The following is a 19,345-nucleotide window of genomic DNA, read 5'->3' on the forward strand; positions in this document are numbered from 1 at the left end:
TGGTCTCAAGTTGCAGTGGGGGAGGTTTAGGTTGGATATTCGGAAAAACTTTTTCACTAGGAGGGTGGTGAAACACTGGAATGCGTTACCTAGGGAGGTGGTAGAATCTCCTTCCTTAGAAGTTTTTAAGTCAGGCTTGACAAAGCCCTGGCTGGGATGATTTAGTTGGGGATTGGTCCCGCTTTGAGCAGGGGGTTGGACTACAAGACCTCCTGAGGGCCCTTCCAACCCTGATATTCTATGATTCTATGATTCTATGATTTGAGGACTTCAATAGCACAGATATAGGTGTGAGGTTTTTTGCAGGAGTGGTGTGTGAAATTCTGTGGCCTGCGTTGTGCAGGACGTCAGACTAGATGATCATAATGGTCCCTTCTGACTTAAATATCTATGAATCTATGAATCAGGGCCCAGGTGCTGGGAGAAAGGGTCATTTACAGGGCTTGGCTTGGAGAGCTTCACTAAGCGATGGGGCTTCTCCTCCAGTCCACATTGCCTTACGTTATCTAACTTCTGAGAATGAGGAGTCCTTGTGGCACCTTAGAGACAAACACATTTATTTGGGCAAGTGGGTTCTAGCCCACGAAAGCTTTTGCCCAAATAAATGTGTTCGTCTCTAAGGTGCCACTAGGCTTCTTGTTGTTTTTGCGGATACAGACTAACACGGCTCCCCTCTGAAACCTGACTCCTGCGAGCAGCTCTCTGCAGCCAGTCTGCACTGAGCCGCAGCAGAAAATGAAACCCATAAGGGAGGCACGAAAACGAAAGCAGGGCGTGCCAGGGGAAAGAGCCAGCTGGAGCTACAGCGCCGCGCCAGGGCCCTGCAAACGCCCTGCAGCCGGGGCCATGCTAACACTGCCTTCCCCACTGCCCCTGCTGTAGACATCGACTGCAGCCCAGGCTCCCCCAAGGGGCTCTAAAGCAGCGTGGGCCCAGGATAGGCCTGCTCCGATGGCTCTGGATCTTTACCAGATGCCTGCTCGGAAGCTGGATAAGTTCATTTTCGACACACTGCAGCCCGACCACACGTTCCTGCGCCAGGCTCGCCAAGCCATCGACACGATCTGTGAGTTCCTGAAAACAAACTGCTTCGCCGACTGCCCCCGGCCCTGCATCAAGGTGCTGAAGGTTGTGAAGGTGAGTGGTGGGGCCTGTCCCAGCTGCTCCTGGCATGACTGCTGGGGTGTGGCACACCAGGCAGCTGCTCTGCACAAGGTGCAAGTCAATGCCAGGTAGGGGTGACCTGCCCCGAGTGGCCAGGCTCTGTGTGCATGTCTGGGATACAGGAGAGGGACTCGGTCCTTTCCTTCAGGAGACCCCAGAGTGACTGGCCAGGGCCCCGGGTGTAACACCAGGACGTGGGACTCGGGTTCTGGCCTTTGGGGCCCCAGGGGCAGGGACCGATGCTAGAGTCAAGGAGGAGAATGGGCCAGGTGCGTCTGGGCAGGGCGCTCCTGAGACCCCGTGGGTGCTCTGCTGAGTGGCACTGATCCCGCCAGGGATGCCGAGGATCTGGGGTGCCTCAGGAGGGAGTGCTGGGGCTCGCAGGAGGGATCGCTGCCAGGGTGTGTGCAGCAAGGAACAGAGTGTTATGTGGTTACCTGGCAAGGAGGGGGCAGCCTCTGGGCAGGCTGAGCACCAGGACAGCCCCTCCAGCTGCTGAGAGCAGTATGGCTGTGCTGAAGGGAAGGGCAGGCCCTCACCTGGCAGCCCACAACATGCCTGGGTTACCAGCTGGGAGCCACTTCCCCTGCCAAGAGCACAGGTTGGGGAGGAAGAGGGAGGGACCAGCAGCCAGGCTTGCCCAGGTGGGAGAGAGCTGGTGGGGACCTCGCTGGGGATTGGAGCAAGGAGCAGTGGAGGTGGGTTCTGTGGCCAGAATCTCTGGGGAGGAGATGGGGAAGGGGGTGATGTGGAAGCACAGAAGGGGGTAGGATGACATCTGCATCATAGATACCGTTACCTGCTTTAGAGCTAGTGACAGTCCAGAGGAACAGGAGCTGGGATGCATGTGGATCTGTGTTCTAACTGATCCGTCCCAAGGCAGGTACTGTGCATTCTGCTATAGTCAAAATCAGATGAAGGCACAGGGGAGCAGCTCCTTGAGAAGCTATCTAGTATGTGTAGGAAGAGTTGCTTTATCATGGGGGGTTTGGATCGTGGGGGAGGGGGCACATGCTGCAGCGCTCATGCTACCATGGGAAAAACATCCTTGGAGTTTCTAATCATTATAGCTGGGAACTTTCTAATGCAAAAAGCATCACAGTCAGCTCAGGGGAATTCTATATTATACTTCATTCTGAAGGATAAAGATGAATTATCACTGAACTAAAACCTGATGGTTACCTAGGTGCAAGTGATCATGATCTAATTTAATTTGCTCTGTGCAAACAGAAGATAGTCCCAACCAATATATAGACTTGGTGCTTTAAGAGGGCCAGTTTCCCAGAGCTGAAAACAGTCCTGAGCAAAATTGAATAGGAGGAAAAACGTAAACATAAAAATATGAATGATTAGGAGCAGTTTAAGGATGCTTTATTACATGCCCAAGGGATCTGCAATTAAAGAAAATCATAGTTGAGAGGGAAGGTGAAAGGAGCAATTATATAAAATAGCAATAAGTACAAACTGGTAGTTAGGAATTGCAGACAATTGATAAGAGAAGCTAAAGGTATCAATGAAAACTCTATGGCCAATAGGGTTAAGGACGATGAGAAGAAATTCTTTAAATATTTCAAAAACAAATCAAATCCTAGCATATGGTATCGGTCCAATACTAGATAAGGACAGTAAAGCTGTCAGACATCAGTCCCAGAGAAAATCAGGGAAAGTTTGGTATGGAGCACAATCAGTAAGGAATTAAGGAATGGCAGAATATGTATTGCCAGTCAACATGATTTCATGGCCCACAGATCTTGTGAAACAAATCATGTTTTCGGATGACATTACAAGTTTGCAGTTAGATCCACAAAGGGGTTTAGACATCTAACTGCTGCTTTAGGTACCTAAATACAAAATTTAAATCCTCAAAACTGCTACTGAGCTACTGCCTAATCCTGTAGGTACTTACATTCCCAGGAGGAATTGCAAGTCTCACCCCAGAATACCCTATAGCCAGTGATTTGGACTCCCAGTGGGAGCCCTATGTGCAAGGCCCTGCCCTGAATTAAGTAGAGTTGGGATCTGAAACAAGCTCTCCCACTCTGGGGGAGTGCTCCTCCTGCTCCAGTGTGTTTTGAGTGGGACCCATTCTTGGGTGCCTGGCTCTCCCCGTGCATTGCACAGGGAGGCTGGGTGCCTGATGCCGGGCTGTGGATTCCACTGAGTGGCAGAGCACCTGAAGCTGGCTCAGCATTGCAAAGCCTAGTTGGATCTGGCCCAGCGGTTAGGGTGCTCCCCTGGGAGAGGTGTGGACATAATGTACTTTGACTCCTGGCAGGCATTTGCCTTGGTCCCATGTGACACTGGGAGTGAAAACTCAGCACCGTGCAAAATCACTGTAACCCATATCGAATGAGTTCAGAGCGCTCCTACTGATAGGTGTGCAAAAGCAAGTGTAAATAGGGAGTTATCATCCAATGGTGGGGTTTTAGTGGCGTCCTGCAGGGATCTGCTCTCGACTCAATGCTGTTCCATATCTTTATCCGTGATCTGGAAGTAAATATAAAATCATTGCTGGTAAGATTGCATATGACACAAAGATTGATACCATGGTAAATAGTGATGGGGAGAGGTCAGCTACAGAGTGATCTGGATCCCTTAGTAAGTTGGGCTCATTGGAACAACATTACTACAGCGACATGCAAGGTCATACTGTCACGGAGTCCCCGGGCGATGCTCTGGAACTGCTCCCCATGAAGCCAGTCAGGACTCTGGGGCAGTCGCCTTCCTGTGAGCAGCCTGTCTGCAGGACACACAGCTCACACAGCTTCCACCTTCCTGGGTCTGACCTCGGAGCATTCAGCATCCTCTGCCCCTCCGTGCGCTTCCCACAGCGAGTCCGCCCAGGTGGGGTCCTGGGGAAGCCAGAGGGTCCTGCCCCCCAACTCCGCAGTCAGACGTGACTCTCAGCCAGCCAGTAAAACAGGTTCATTAAACGATAGGAACATGGTCTAAAACAGAGCTTGCAGGTGCAGAGAACCGAACCCCTCAGCTGGGTCCATTTTGGGGGGCAGTGAGCCAGACAACCACGTCTGCACTTCACTCCATGTCCCAGCCAGCCCCAAACTGAAACTCCCTCCAGCCCCTCCTCCTCTGGGCTTTGTCCCTTTCCCAGGCCAGGAGGTCACCTGATTCCTTTGTTCTCCAACCCTTTAGCTCTCACCTTGCTGGGGGGAAGGGCCCAGGCCATCAGTTGCCAGGAAACAGGGTGTCGGCCGTTCTCTGTGTCCAGACTCCTGCACACACCTGCCCTCTAGGGCTCTGCAATGATCATACACCCTTATCCCACCACCTAGATACTTAAGAACTGCCTAGGGGAAACTGAGGCACCCCCACACTATTCAGAGGAAACATTAAGAACAGTTCCACTTCGTCACACATACACCTAGGAACGAAGACAGCGAGTCATAGGTTCAGGGCGGGGAGCTGGATCCTGGACATTAGTGACTGAACAGTACTTAGGAGTCATGGGGGAAGGCAGCTAAACATCAGCTCCCAGTGCAAGGCTTCTGTGATCCTTGGTCATTTGCAGAAATACAGCTGTGGATGCAGTTGGAACAGGGAGGTGGTATTTTCACTTTGGGTACAGAATTGGCGAGACCATTCCTGGATCCTGCTCACACTTTAAAATGGATGCTGAAAAAACTGGAAAGGGTTCAGAGAAGAGCCAACGAATGATCTGAAGTGTTGAAAACCCGTCTTTACCCTGTTTGGCCTAAGAAGTTCCCTTTCTTTAGCTTAGCTAAGAGATGAGTAGGAGGTGACATGATCATGGGCTAAACCTACCTCCCTGGAAAGAGATTTCTTATAGCAGATGGCTCTTTAATCTAGCAGAAAAAGGCAGAACAAGATCCAGTAGCTGGAAGCTGCAGCGGGATAAATTTGGACTGGAAAGAAGATACATTTTTTTTTAACGGGGGGTGTCATTAACCAAAGGGACAGCTTAACCTAGGACGTGGTGGCTTCTCCGTCACTTGAAGTCTTTCAGTCAAGACTGGGGTTTCTAACAGGTCTGCGTAGCTCAGCCAGACGTGATGGGCTGGATGCAGGAGTCCCTGGGCAGAGGGCTGGCGCTGCGTTCACCAGGGCTCAGACTAGCTGATCAGTGGGCTCTGCAGGAGGGGTAGGGGAGGCAGGCCCAGCAGGTGACTTGGGACTAACTCCCCTCTCCCGGCAGGGAGGCTCCCTGGGCAAAGGCACGTCACTGAAAGGTGGTTCCGATGCCGACCTCGTGGTGTTCCTCAGCTGCTTCAAAGGGTACAGCGATCAGGAGACGAACCGGGCAGCGATCATCAAGGAGATCAAGAGGATGCTGGAGAAGTGCCAGCAGCAGAAGCACTTTGAGGTGTCAATTAAGCAGTCCCGGTGGCCGAACCCCCGTGTGCTGAGCTTCATGATGAGTTCCAAGACGCTCGATGAATCCATAGAGTTTGACGTGCTGCCAGCCTACAACGCCCTGTGTACGTCCTGCTGCCCCTACTCCGCCAGGGACATGGGCTGTGATGGCTGCCTGCTCTCTGGCCATCTCCAAAGGCAGGGATTCTCCTTGGGGGGAGAGTCTGGGCCAAGAGCTGTGTTTTCCGGGTCCCTGGTGTCACGGTTTCTCTACAGATCCCTAGATCTTTGCTACCCCGCTCTCTGCAATGGTACAACACCTGGAAATGGGTGTGCAGGGGAATAAAAATTTGGCCGCTTTTGGAGAGGCACTTTCTGTGCCTCCCACGGCCAGAGGAGCTTGCTCTCCACCCCCCACCCCTGCAGCCCCTTGGGCTGGAGGAGCTGGCTTCTCCTCACTGCGCCCGGTAGAGCTGGTGCACACCCCGCACCCCCACCCCATGGCCCCAGGGCTGGTGGAGCTCATTCTCTCTGCCCCGTCTGAGTTCTGTACCCCCGTTGATTGGGGGGTCCGTGCCCCTGCTTGCCCCCCTGCACACACCCCTGCCCTGAAATGAATGCAGATGCCCTCCCCCAGGCGCTGTGCCAGCTCCCACAGCTCAGGTGTCACGTGAACTCCTGCAGGGGTTGGACGGGCACTCGTGCTGCACCGGGTGGCATGAGAGACAGGGGCAGACCAATGGGAATCCTCCTCTGCTCCCAGCCTGCCTACCAGGCCTCTGCCCCCCAAGCTGGGTCCTTCTGCTAAATAGTCCCAGGTGGGTCCCCCTGCATTACCAGGGTCCAGGTTTGCACTGCAGGTGCCAAGCTGAGGTTAAACAGAGATGGAGCCCAGCCTGGCATGCACCTGTGTGTTTATGTTCCCTGCCAGCCTCGGGTGCCAAGCCTGACTCCCAGGTGTACAAGGAGCTGATCCACAGCTACTCCCGGGGGGGCGAGTTCTCTACCTGCTTCACTGAGCTGCAGCGGGATTTCGTGGTGGATCGCCGCACCAAAGTGAAAAGCCTGATCCGCCTGGTGAAATACTGGTACAAGCAGGTACGGTAGCCAGGCCAGGCTTCCTAGAGCCCCTGGGGCAGAGGTGGGGGGATCATGCTTTCCCCTCCCTGCACCCTCCACTCGCTTTGACTGGCACAGCAAAGCCTCTTCCCTAAATGCTTTTCCTTCTGAGTCTGAGATGGTTGAATGGTGCCCAGACTGAGCTGGCACTGACAGGGCACTGTGGTGAGGAAGCTCACTGTGCCTGAGTTCCGGTTGGTACAGACAGGGCCCAGCTGCGGGGAGCTCCCCCTGCCCCAGCCCTGGTGCCCTTTGCTGAGTGGATTTTGGGGCACGAACTGGGCACTGAATCAAGGCTCATCTCTGTTCCTGTTGTCCATGCCAGCACATCCGTCCATACAAAGAGTACCTGGAAGCGGGGGAGTCCCTGCCCCCCCAGTATGCGCTGGAGCTCCTGTCTATCTACGCCTGGGAGCAGGGCAGCAGGGATCGAGCCTTCGACATGGCCGAGGGCTTCCGGACGGTGCTGGAGCTGATCCGGCAATACAAGAAGCTCTGTGTCTATTGGACCATCAACTACAACTTTGCGGACGAGCTCCTGGAACGATTCTTGCACCGTCAGCTCCAGAAAGACAGGTCAGTTTCCCTCCACATCATGCCCCACACACCCCGCTCCTGCTCCGGGCCCCTGGGGTGGTCCTGTTCAGGTCCGCACTGGGAGCGGCTGGTGGGACCATGAAACCAGCAGCATGGTGTGTGGACGTGACTAGCGTGCTCAGGGCTCAGTCCAGGCAGAGCAGGGAGCTCAGGGTGGGAGATGCAGGCTGGTGCTCCCACGTCTAGGCTGCTGGCTCCAGCTCGGGGTATGTGCTACAGGCGAAATCTGCTGTCCCAGGCATAGGGAGGAGCCGACACTGTAACTGCTCCTGGGGCACCTGCATCTCCGCTCCCCACCCTGCCAAGGAAGTCTGGGCTGAGTCCCGGGTGCCTGGTGTCAGGCTACAGGGGGAGGGGCAACTGCAGCACGGCTGAGCCCAGGAGACTGGCCCCCAAATCAGGAATCAGGAGACGTGGGGGTATTTGTTTCCTCATTTTGATACCCCCACAGGCAGCGCCAGCAGCCCCATCCGTGCTCAGTGAGCCACCCACGACGGGCCCGGCTACAGGAGCTCTCATGACAAGACCCACCCGTGACCAAATGACACAGATTTGTACCCGGTGCTGCCTGACGGTGCAGAGAACTCGCAGCTCCTCCCCAGAGCAAAACCTTCCAGGCACTTCATGCTGTAACCCTAGCTCCATAGCAGCCCATCCCCCCAGTCCTACAGCTGCCCAGCCCCCTCCACTCCCAGCAATTCAGCAAGGCTTTTACCTGGGGCTCGTCGGATCCCAGCACAGCCAGTCTCAGGAGATCAAAACTCCTGAGTCAGGTCCCAAAAAATCATGATTTGTTATTTATTTATTTTAAAAGACGCTACTGTGATTTTCGATCTGTCTTCTGAGTGTCGCCCTCGGCCTGCTCCCCCTCCCTGTGTGGGTCTGCAGAGAGGGTAGCCTCACTCCGTTCAGGAAGAGGTCTAGCAGGGAATTAGTCTGGCCGCAGGAGTCTTCCTCCGCGGCCTTTGTGAGGGCAGAAACAACACAGGCCCTAGGTCAGGGTGGGGCAAGGGCGAGCCAGGTGCTCAGGCCCTGAGGCAGGGACTGAGCAATAACCGTACATACAGTGGGCCCAGACCCTGGGTCCGAAGGAGAGAGGGGAGAGGGGGAGATGGCCACCCACTGCGTCCCAGCCCGGGGTCCTAGCACAGCAGAAGACCCACTGCTAGATCAGTGCTGATCCTGGCCGCAGCACAGTGACAGGGGTTCATGGAATCACAGAATAGCAGGGCTGGAAGGGACCTCGGGAGGTTCTAGTCCAGCCCCCGGCTCAAAGCAGGACCATCCCCAACTAAATCATCCCAGCCAGGGCTTTGTCAAGCCGGGCCTTAAAAACTTCAAGGGAAGGAGATTCCACCACCTCCCTAGGGAACCCGTTCTGGCAGTGTCGCAGCCAGACTAGGATCGGCTGCCCCTGGGCTACTTCTGGCCTCCACCTCTGGAGGTACTGGGGTCAGGGTGGTGTCCTCAGGGGTGGTGCCCTCAGGGGGTTCCTCGGGATCGCTGGGGCAGGGCAGGCCCAGCCAGCCCTTGGGCCCACCGCAGGTCGCTGGGGCTTCCCAAGTGGGAGCGAGGCCAGAGGCATCTTGTCTCCCCAGCAACTGCCCTCCCCGTGAGCTCTGGGGTCGGGCTGTTGTACGTCTGTGCCACACCTGACCCTCTGGGGGGGCGGGCTCAGAGCTCCCTGGCTACGCCCACTGTGGTGTCCGGAGGGGCTCCTTTCTCTCTGGGCAGCGGGGACCCCCACCGCTTCCCTACAGGGTCCCAGATTTATTGGGTCAGGAGAGTCTGGCCCCTGCTGCAGCTCTCACCCCACATCTGTCCATCTCCTGCCCAGCAATTGATTCTGCCCCCAACCTCCAAATCAGTCCTGTCCTTCCACCCCCACATCAGTTCTGTCCTCCCCTGCCTCCTCTCTGCTCCTCCTGGGGCTCTTCACCAGCTTCTCCCAGGCCAGGGCGGGACAGCTGCAGTGGGATCCCCTACCCCCTTCCAGGCTGTGGGGGGCTTTAGCACCAGGTGGGTGCTGCAGGGGTGGGGGAGCAGAGGAACTGTCCTGTCCCCATTGCTCACAGGAGGAGGAGATGGAGCCTTGCTGAGCTGCCCCCTCCCCTCATGTGAGAATAGTGTCGGATGCCCCCCCAGAAGGCGGGGCAGTGGGGAAGGCAGCCAGTCAGAGCTGCTGGGCGGGGCTGAAATGGCAGGAGAGTAGCTGTGGCCGTGAGGCTGAAATCCCATCCCTGCAGAGTGGGCAGCGCGGCTGCTGGGCTGGGGGAGCAGGGGGGTGAGGCCCTGGATAGCTCCTGTGGGAGGGGAGGGGGCGGTGCAGAGGGCTCGCACTCGGGACTCTGGGATGGGACAGGTAGGGAGAGCCTGGAGCGAGCGGCAACCAAGCCCCTCCCTGCTGAGGGACGTGTGACCGACAGCCAACAGCACCTAGCAGGACAGAGCCTGTGGCAAGGGGGCAGCGTGTGCCCAGCCGCGCCCCCTGCCTTAGCCTGGCCCGTCAGCACCGCCACTCTTCGTGTCTTGCTGCATTTCAGGCCCATCATCCTGGACCCGGCGGATCCAACGGGGATTGTGGGGGAGGGGAGCCGCTGGGACCTGGTGGCACAGGAGGCTGAGTTCTGCTGTGGCCAGCAATGCTGCATGGACCTCGACGGCGATCCTGTGCAGCCCTGGGACGTGCCGGTGAGCATGGCATCACCACAGCATCTCTGATTGAGCTCACAGACACCGCCACCGGGCATCCCCCTCTGCACCCCTGTACAGCACAGGCCCAGCCTGGGGATCCCGTCGTTGTCCGTCCCCGTCTCCCCCGTCGTCCCACCCCCCGTCCCCCCGCAGAGTGGGGAGATCCATTCACCCTGGCCCTGTGCTTCCCCTTCTCTGCCCAGCTGGTGCCCTCCGAAGGCCCTGTCTGTTCAGTGGCACTGGCTTTTCCAGGCAGGCACTCCCTAACCGTGTTCCCTGCAGCGGCTGGGGAAGCCCCCGTCAGGGTAACAGCACCATCTCGCCAGGGAAGGTTGGTTGTGAGCCTCTCTGCTCTGCCCCACACCCAGACACAGGGCTCTGGGTGCCCTGCGGGGAGGCTGCTGCAGATACAGCCTCTCTCTTCTGAGGTCAGCCAGGCTTCCCTCTCCCTTCCCTGTCCCTGTGGCCCCCCCACCCCTGGCAGCACCTCCATCCCCAGAGACCTAACACAGGGGAGGGAGGAGCAGTGACCTTTTAGGACTCGTGGTGCTGCCAAATCCTTGGCCCAGATCTGCCAAGTCTGGACATCTTGATCTGAGCAGGGTCTGGCCAGGAGGTGCCAACAGCCTGAGAGGGCTGCTCCCCTTGAAAATCAGCTCTTCCCCCTGGCTGGCTGGGCTGCCATCTGCCCTCCGTTATCGCCAGACAGCAGCCGTTATTAACGCAGGACGGTTTCAGAAAGGGTCTCCATGCTGCAGCACTAGGGGCCCCTGCTGGCTCCTGAGACCTGGAGCCAATGCGGGGCAGTCGCTGGCTCTTTACTGATCCCCAATATCTGTGTGCTCCTGTTCCAGCCTGAGCAAACCCTCGAAGGGAGCAGGGGCTTTGAGATCCACACCGGAGCACAAGAATATCCGGACTCAGCACCTCAGCCTGGGCCAGCCTGCACCTGCACCAATAACCAAGCCATGGCCAACCAGCAGCCATCCTTCTGCACCATCCTCTGAGACACCTCTCCAGCCCTACCTACGGGGATGGCTCCAGCTAAGGGGCAGAAGGAATGTGGACAGGAAGGGGGAGAATTCTGGGGGCTCCCTCCATTCCTACTTTTCATGCTACCTTGAGCCATGGGAGCTGGGCTGGTCTCATCTCCGGGAGGATGTGGCCAGTTCCCGTAGTCCCCCTGCGTCATGGTCCCCCTGCCTGTGAGTTGATGGGAACCCTGGAGCCTCCCTATCCCAACACCATCCTGCGCTCCTGGACATTTAGAGGAGAGCACTCCCCAGCTGTGGGCAGCTCTTGAGCGTGAGCCAGGCCTGGGACCATTCCACCCAGTGCCCCAACTTGCTACCCCGCCCCCATGAGCATTACGTCCTCATCCCCCTCCAAGGACAGGTCTCCTATGCTGCTCCAGCCCTGGCCAGGTCTATTCCCTTGTCTGTCTGCATTCACCCTGCTACTCCCTGTGAGCTTGTGCAACTCTTCCTCTGCTGAGCCCACCTGCCTGCCAGGCCCTTCCTACAATGACAGGCTGGCGCATCCTGCCCTAGCAATGGACAACAGCGCGGCCTCTCTCTGGGTTGGCAGACAGGTGAATTATGGGATAGGTGAGGGAATCCTGGCATTAAATCCCAGACTCCCACAGTTCCCTACAATGCGAGGGGGTGTCAATACACAGCAAAACTCCCCATAAGGCAGGGAGCCAGCTGGGGTGTGGAGGATGGTGGGATACCTCCCCACAATGCACCAGGCTTTAGCAATGTGGAGTGCGGCCACGCGAGCCCTGGCAGGTGCGCGCTGCGAGTGCACTCCACCGGAATAGCTCTTCCAATTGCACTATGTGGACGAACTCACCCCGGGGCGACGTGTGTGGACAAGGCCCCGGAGCGCTTCGCTCCCTGCGTTGTCACTGACACCGAGGCAGGGAGGGTGGGAAATGCTACTGACTCAGAGTGGCAGCGTTTGGACTCGCTCCACGCTGGCATGATGCCAGGGCAGGTTGGGAATGGGGCCCTAGGTGCTAGCACTGGGGCTGGGGAAACAGATAAACAGGCCCAAGAGCCAGGGGTCTTTTTGGGGGGGAAGGAAGAACGGCAGGAAAACGAGACTCACTCGCTGCTTCTCTATTAACTTTGCACCCAGACTGGGCGTCAACTGGGAGCATCTCAAGGCCAATTGCCTCCTTTCAGAGGACAGCCCGGCCCTTCTCCCGCTGTCTCCCTGCGCCGTCTCCCCTCCTGCCGTGATCTCCAGGCGTTTCTCTTGGCATTTGGAGGGCACTTCCTCCTCTCCGGTCCCTGGTGGCATCAGAGTCTATGATGCATTTTTTCTCTGTCCAGGGGTACTTCCCCTCTCTGCAGATTGCCGAGTTTTTTACCATGTTCATTGCTTGGGGTGCGTGTGTGTGTTTGAGGGATGACTGGGTGGGGGGACCACGTCCCCAGTGGGGCATATCCCTGTTTGAGTGATGTCGTAATGTTTGGGTCTAGTAATGTACCCTCCTAGTGAGCTGAACAGTGAGAAGTGAGTGAACGTTCATAACGTGTCACAACCGGTTGTCATCAGTGTTGGTGTTCGGGGAGCAAACGGAGACAGACTGAATTAGTCTAAACCAAACGGCCTCCTGACATAACTCAACTCAAGGCCGGTGTTAAGATCTTGCCTGGTAAACAAGAGAAGTGTGAGGCCAGAAATCAATCAACCAAAATGGATGCATCAGAAATTAGGCCTAAATAATAAGGGGATGGGCTATTTCACCCACCACTCCCTTTTGGGGGGCTGAAAAGAAAAGACTTTCTCTTTCCTATCCCTCACCTTTTGCCTTCTGTTTAACAAGAGTCTGGCTTATTTTCCATCACTGCTGGGAGCCTTTATCCACATAGGCAGCTACAAGCAATGCCTTAAATCGTCCAATGCTGGTACAAGTTTGCCAGGAGCGGCTGAGCGGAGCGTGGGCTTGGCGTGTTTCTCCAGCAGTGAGGTTGCAAGTGAGAGTCAGCACCAGAGACAGGCTGTATTTTGTCTCTGTGCTGTTCTGTTCTCTCCCCTTGGGTGTGTTTTGTCTTAAAGGAAGGAGGATGGCACTTTAACAGCAACATCTCCAACCCAGCTCAACTCACTTTCTTCCCCCCCCACCCCCCCGGCCCCGCAAATTGACAGTTGTTACCATCTTAGATATCATCTCCGAGACTCTCAGACAGGGTTTTCTATCTACAGACTTTCTACAGCTAAAGGGAAAGGGAAGAAGGGCTACTGTTAAAAAATCAAACCGTACTTAATATTTTACATTTCAGATGCTTTAATGTTTTTCCTTCTTTTTTGTTATTCTTTATAAAAGGTGTTAACAAAACATGTCCTGGTTTGTTTGCAGGCCGAGAGCTCGGTCTCACAAAGCCCCGAACCACACCGACCGTTTGATATTGTACCGTGACAGGCTCGTGTTAACACCTTTGAGGCTCTGGGCCCATTTATTCCATCAAAATGAATGTAACAGTGATGCCCATTTAACATGGGTCCTGCTGGGTTTCCACAGCAGAGCAGGAAAGATGAGAGGTACTTGGGGGGAGAACGTATCTGTTTCCCTGGGGGACGCTATTAGGAAGGAGTGTGTGTGTGGAGGCGAGGAAGGATGGCTGTATGGAGAATTTATTCTCCCTGCCAGTTTGGGGGCTTGGGAGAAGTGGGTCCTGCAGACAGCAGCACAGAGACTATGGCACTGAATGCAGCTAGCCTGTTCAGTCTGAGCTGGAGAGACGCAGGCAGCCTGTGGAGGCCAAGCCAGGAGCTCAGTGGACAAGCTGGGTGACCAGCTGGAGGCCCTGGAGAGCCTGCCCATGCTGGGACCACCCTGATGGGCACTGAGTGGGGCAGGGACAGTGTTTGTGAGGAGAGCTGGCAACCAGAGGGGATGCAGCCCTAGGGCTGATCCCAGCAGAAGCCATCTGGACTTCCTTGGCCAGAGGGCCCCAAGACTGCCCTGTGTCTGTGAGGACTGACTGCCAGCTGTGCCCAGTAGGGCTCCCTGAACCCGGAGCCAGGCTAGGGTTGCCAGGTGTCTGGTTTTCGACCGGAATGCCTGGTCAAAAAGAGAACCTGGTGGCTCCGGTCAGCACCACCGACCAGGGTGCTGACCGAGCCGTTAAAAGTCCAGTTGGTGGTGCTGTGGGGCTAAAGCAGGCTAGTCCCTACATGTCCTGGCACCACGCTGTGCCCTGGAAGAGGCCAGCAGGTCCGGCTCCTAGGCAGGGGGCCCACAGGGCTCTGCGCACTGACCCCACCCCAAGCACCGGCTCCGCACTCCCATTGGCCAGGAACGTGGCCAATGGGAGCTGGGGGGGGGGTGCCTGCGGGCGAGAGCAGCGCACAGAGCCTCCTGGCCCCCCAATCTAGGAACTGGACCTGCTGGCCGCTTCCAGGGCCCAGTGCGGTGCCAGGACAAGCAGGGAACCTGTCTTAGCCCCACTGCGCCGCTGACCAGGAGCCACCCAAGGTAAGCCCATGCCCCAACCCCCTGCCCCAGCCCTGAGCCCCCCCAAACCAAGAGCCTCCTCCTGCCTCAACCCACAACCCCATCCTGCACTCTGAATCCCTCACTCCCACCCTGCAACCTGGAGCCCCCTTCTGCATCCCAAACCCCTCATCCCCGGCCCCACCCCAGAGCCCATCCCCCTCCTGCACCCCGCAACCCCCTGCCCCAGCCCAGTGAAAGTGAGTGAGGGTATGGGAGAGTGAGCCACAGAGGGAGAGAGAATGTAGTGAGCTGTGGGAGAGGCCTTGGGGAAGGGGCAGAGGTGGGGCCTCAGGCATAGGGTGGGCTAGGGTGTTCTGTTTTGTGCGATTAGAAAGTTGGCAACCCTAAGCCTGGGGCAGCCAGGGCTTGACTCCACCAGGGACCCACTGCACCCAGAAGAGAGAGAAGGGCTTCTCTCCAAGAGATGCCAGCCCCTCTCCTTGAGCTCCCACTCCACCGGCCAGCTGAGGCCTGTGGGGAGGCGCCGGGGCAAGGCCGTCCTTGCTACTCTGTTCGTAGCATTTGGCGCTTAGAGCAGCATGATGGGTTGGTTATGGGTCGGGTCCCGTTTCCTTCTTTTAATTCACCTCCATCTTTCTGGGAATAAACGTCGTTTCTCTTCATTATCTGCTGGTCCTGGGTTCCCCTTACAATAAAGCGTGACGTGCCAGAGGTTGTAGGAGCTGTCTAGCCAGTGGCTGATCCAGCCACTAGGCGGAGACACTGAGTGTACAGGCCCACTAGTCCTGTGGAGGGTCACCATGCCCTGTGGAAGGAGGAATAAGAGGCTGTACCACCCTTGGGGAATCAGGGGTGCTCTAGGAGGAGGTGACATGAAAATACCCATGATAGCTGGGGCAGGAAGTGCTGCCCGCAGGGAGGGGTGCCCGACACTTCCAGTCTCAGGCGCTGGTCTCAGTTGGGTATAACAGTGCCAGGCTTTAGCTGCTTGGGTTGAAGTTTCCCATGTTGGGTGTCTCAGGCCGAATATTTGGGGGAACATTTCAGGCGAAAGTGGTTCAGCTGTTTCTGAGAATGAGATTAGCGAACAATATGTTGTTTTGCCCACGTTAACCCTCGTAACCCCTTCTTTGAGAAGCTCTAGCACCCCGAGGCTTTGGAGCAGGAGCTGGAAATTTAGCAGGTGGGTCACCCTGGGGTCTGGGAGATGCCTTTTGCCATCCCATGAAAATTGCCCTAACTTTTGCCAAGTTAGAAGCCTCTGTAAAATATCTCCCTTTCACACACACGGTGCAGACTTGTTAGAACTTCGCAGCTAAGCTCTCTGAAGCTTCCATCTGCTCTAGGCCCTCACAGCTGCTACCTGTGACCAGACTTCACCTGCATGAGCAGCACAGAGCAACCGAGCATGCTCCGTCCCAGGGCTGAGCAGCACTCTCCTTGCAATTGCTGGTCCTGGCTACTGGGCACTGCTGTGGAGCTAGAATTGAGAGGAGGGGGTGTGACAGGTTGTCACCCCTGGGGTGCAGTCTGGGAGCTGTGAGAAACCGCTGCGCTCCTCTAACCACTCAGTTGGGCTGAGCCTGGTCACACTGCTTCCTTGGCTGGAGACACAACCAGCCTCACCCAGGCCTCGTTATCACCCAACAAGACAGTAGGTGGTGCCACTCACCCAAACTGCGTACCTGAGTGCAACCAGCAGACACCAGCCAGTTTCCCAGCTCCCCAGGCACGTACCCCACCTCTGGAGAATAAACCCAAAATGGTACCATCTTACACTGCACAGGGATTTATACAATGTAAGCTCATAGAGTTCACCCTCCCCTCAAGGTGGGAAGGAGATGCACAATATGCTTGTGTCAAACCAAACTGAGATTTTCTCCAGGCTCTTCAGTCAAAGGCACACTGGTTTTAGATAAAGCAAAAAAAAAAAAACCCACCAAGTTTATTAACTACAAAAGATAGATTTGAAGTGACTATAAGTGATAGCAAACAGATCAAAGCAGATTACCTAGTAAATAAACAAAAACCCAAACTAATCTTAACATACTAGAAGGATAGGATTTGAATTAACAGTCTCTCACCCTGACTGATGATACACGCAGGCTCGCAGATTCTCAGGGCACAAGCCGCTCTTGCTTTGCAGCTTGGGCTCCCCACCCCTGTGTAAGCAGAGTCAGGATGAGCTCCACCCTGACATCTGGTGGTGAGGTGTGGCAAGTTGTGGAAAAGAACTTCAGGGGCTGATCTCATTTGCATAGGCACACCCACCCCGCCTAGCATGAGGCCATAGGTGCCCAAATGGTCACTTTGGCTGCTGTGGGATCCCCAGTGTCTCTGTTATTGGGGTAGGAAGAATAAATTGTTATTACCCTGATTATGGGAATCAAGGACAGTGGAACTGCACTTGGCCTTTTGTTATGATGGAGGGACTCGCCATCAACTGAGTAGCACTCGCTAGGCAAGGGACATGGGTTCCAAAACTCAGTGACTTGAGAGAGGTTGGGGCCAGGTATTAATGCTTGGAGGTATGCCCCCCCCCCCCCGGGTGAGGGCCTTACATGTTAATTGCACTTCCTTCTGTCTCCACTGTGGCATATCAGAGCTAATTTTGATTCTATTAGGAGTCTAGTTACAGGCTGTCTGAGCTGAATTCACTTTGGTCTAATAGTGTACCAGCACTACTACAAGCTGAAATCACAAAAGAGCTAAACTTACTAAGAGCTGAAATCACTGAGTGTTGTGTTGAGTAGGGGGGGAGCCTGAAGATATATGGTGGAGCAGTTTGCGGGATGGGAAGCAGAGCGGCTGGTGGAGCAGAGCAGTTTGCGGGATGCCTAGAGCAGCCTATAGGGTGGCTGGCAGAGCGGAGCCCCATGGAGAGGTGGGGCCCCTTAACACCTTCCCCCCCCAATCTCCACCCAGGTTGGGAGATAAAACTCTGCAGATAAACTTTTGAACTCTGGGGCTGCCCTGACCAGGGACAGAGACTTTTGGGTTGTTGGACTTTTGGGGCTTTGGGTGATTTGGGGTTGCTGGACTCACGAACTAAAGGGAAAGGACAGGCCCCAATTTGCTTGGGGTGGGTTTTTGCTCCTGGGTTGTGTTATGAATCCTGTTGGTGGTGTTTCCCCAACATAATGCCACATTGTTTCTCTCTGTTGTTAAAAGGCTTTTTGTTACACTCAGACTATGTGCTTGCGAGAGGGGAAGTATTGCCTCTTGGAGGCGCCCAGCGGGGGTGGTATGTATTTGTCCCAGGTCACTGGGTGGGGGCTCGAGCCGGTTTTGCGTTGTGTTATTGGAATGGATCCCCTAGATACTGAACCTGGCCCTTGTTGCTGCCAACTCTGACGGGCAGAAGGGTTACACCTGTTCCAAGTCCTTTTCTTTTGGAGCTTTTCTTAGGTATTCAGTTGTCGGGGAGTGAAGAACAACAGATGATGTCACTCCCTTATATAGCATTAGCATATGGCGGTAACCCCTTGTTCCAAAACCAGTTCCCAGCCCAGCTTGTGGAAAAATACAGGCAGCTAAAATGGAGTCCAGAGACATGTGGTCTGGTCACATGCCCTTGCAGAGTCAGAGTAAGCATTCTCAGGAAGGCTCGGGGGTGGGGGGAAAGATAAGCTTTTCCTAAAGCCTATTGTTTTCCCTAATGGCCCATTACCTGGGGATTACAGTGGAGGAGAAGCTGGATATGAGTCAGCAGCGTGCCCTTGTTGCCAAGAAGGCTAACGGCCTATTGGGCTGCTTTAGTAGGAGCGCTGCCAGCAAACCAAGGGAAGTGATTATTCCCCTCTATTCGGCACTGGTGAGGCCACATCTGGAGTCCTGCATCCAGAAAGGTGTTAATTATGGTAGCCGAGCTGAGAACCCAAGAGCTGGGAAATGCCAGCCCCTGCCGCATGTTCCCATTTATTTGTACATTAACCTATTGATCCTGGCTCTGATTCCCCAGACACTCCAGCTGCTCTGCACTGCTCTGGAGGGGGAGATACTGGGGGGTGATTGAGGTGGAGCTGGGAGGGCGCTGACAGATGGGTCGGGGGCAGGGAGGGGGTGGTGCAGGGGTGGGGATGCAGGGTGGGAATTGAGTACCAGTGCAGCACCGCTGCAAGGCAGGGCTCAGCGCTGCCCTAAGCTACTGGGGCTCAGCGGGTCACGATGGGAGGCAGCACCTCCCCACAAGGCTCCCATAGCACTGGGCTTGATCCCACCCTGGGGCCCTGTCGGCGAGGGGCCCCTGGAGAGCAGCGAGAGCCACATATGCACTTGGCAGCCGGGAGGAGAGGGACACCTGGCTGGTGCAGCTGGCCAGATCCGGTCCAAGTCAGTGTGAGACAGGAGCTAAGCGGCACAGAGCCTGTGGGCGCGGGGGCAGCGTGGTGCCTGGCCAGGCTGCAGGGTCCCTGCCTCTGCCCGGTAGAGGCTGCACCGGGACTCGGTGTCTCTCTCAGTTTCAAGCCCCTCATCCTGGACCTGGCAGATCTGATGGGAATTGTGGGGAAGGGGAGCAGCTAGGACCTAGTTGCATGGGCGCGCTGCTGTGGCCAGCGATGCTGCCGGAAGCCCGCTGGATCCGCACTCCAGCCCTGGCCTGCACTGGTAAGAGCAGGACTCCCTGTCCATGTGGGAGGGGCTCCGGCAGAACCTGGACCAGCCCCCAGCTCCATGCACAAGGGCACCAAGATGGGCCAGGCCTCGGAGAGCCCCTTCCCCTCACAGCAAGGCTTCTCTCTCTCACCCCCAGACGCAAATTGCAGTCGGTGCAGGCAGGGTAACCTCAGGGGAGTCATCCCTGCAACCCCTGTGCAGCCCCCGCCTGTCCTCTGGGCAGGGCTTGGCCCTTCGCTCTCCCTGTGCTATCTGGCATGGGGGAGTCCCTGCTCCACCTTCTCCAAGCACAGTTTCCCGAGCCCTCTGCCCTGCATGTCCTGTATCTCCCCACCCCCCAGCTGGGCTCCC

At 56.2% G+C, this 19,345-nt stretch overlaps 1 protein-coding gene across 1 annotated transcript in view; it reads left to right on the forward strand.

Moving 5' to 3' along the window:
* The first annotated feature begins 851 nt into the window (after positions 1–851).
* Positions 852–19,345, forward strand: part of LOC102937233 — a 35,459-nt gene continuing 16,965 nt past the window's right edge. Inside the window, exons 1-6 of the mRNA XM_037879000.2 lie at positions 852–1,137; positions 5,339–5,621; positions 6,428–6,594; positions 6,941–7,191; positions 9,756–9,903; positions 10,761–10,910. Coding sequence (XP_037734928.1) covers positions 952–1,137; positions 5,339–5,621; positions 6,428–6,594; positions 6,941–7,191; positions 9,756–9,903; positions 10,761–10,910 — 1,185 coding nt within the window. The 5' untranslated portion in view covers positions 852–951. The remainder of the gene's footprint in view (positions 1,138–5,338; positions 5,622–6,427; positions 6,595–6,940; positions 7,192–9,755; positions 9,904–10,760; positions 10,911–19,345) is intronic.

This window comes from Chelonia mydas, chromosome 15 (assembly GCF_015237465.2).
Source record: "Chelonia mydas isolate rCheMyd1 chromosome 15, rCheMyd1.pri.v2, whole genome shotgun sequence".
Classification (NCBI taxonomy): Eukaryota; Metazoa; Chordata; order Testudines; family Cheloniidae; genus Chelonia; species Chelonia mydas.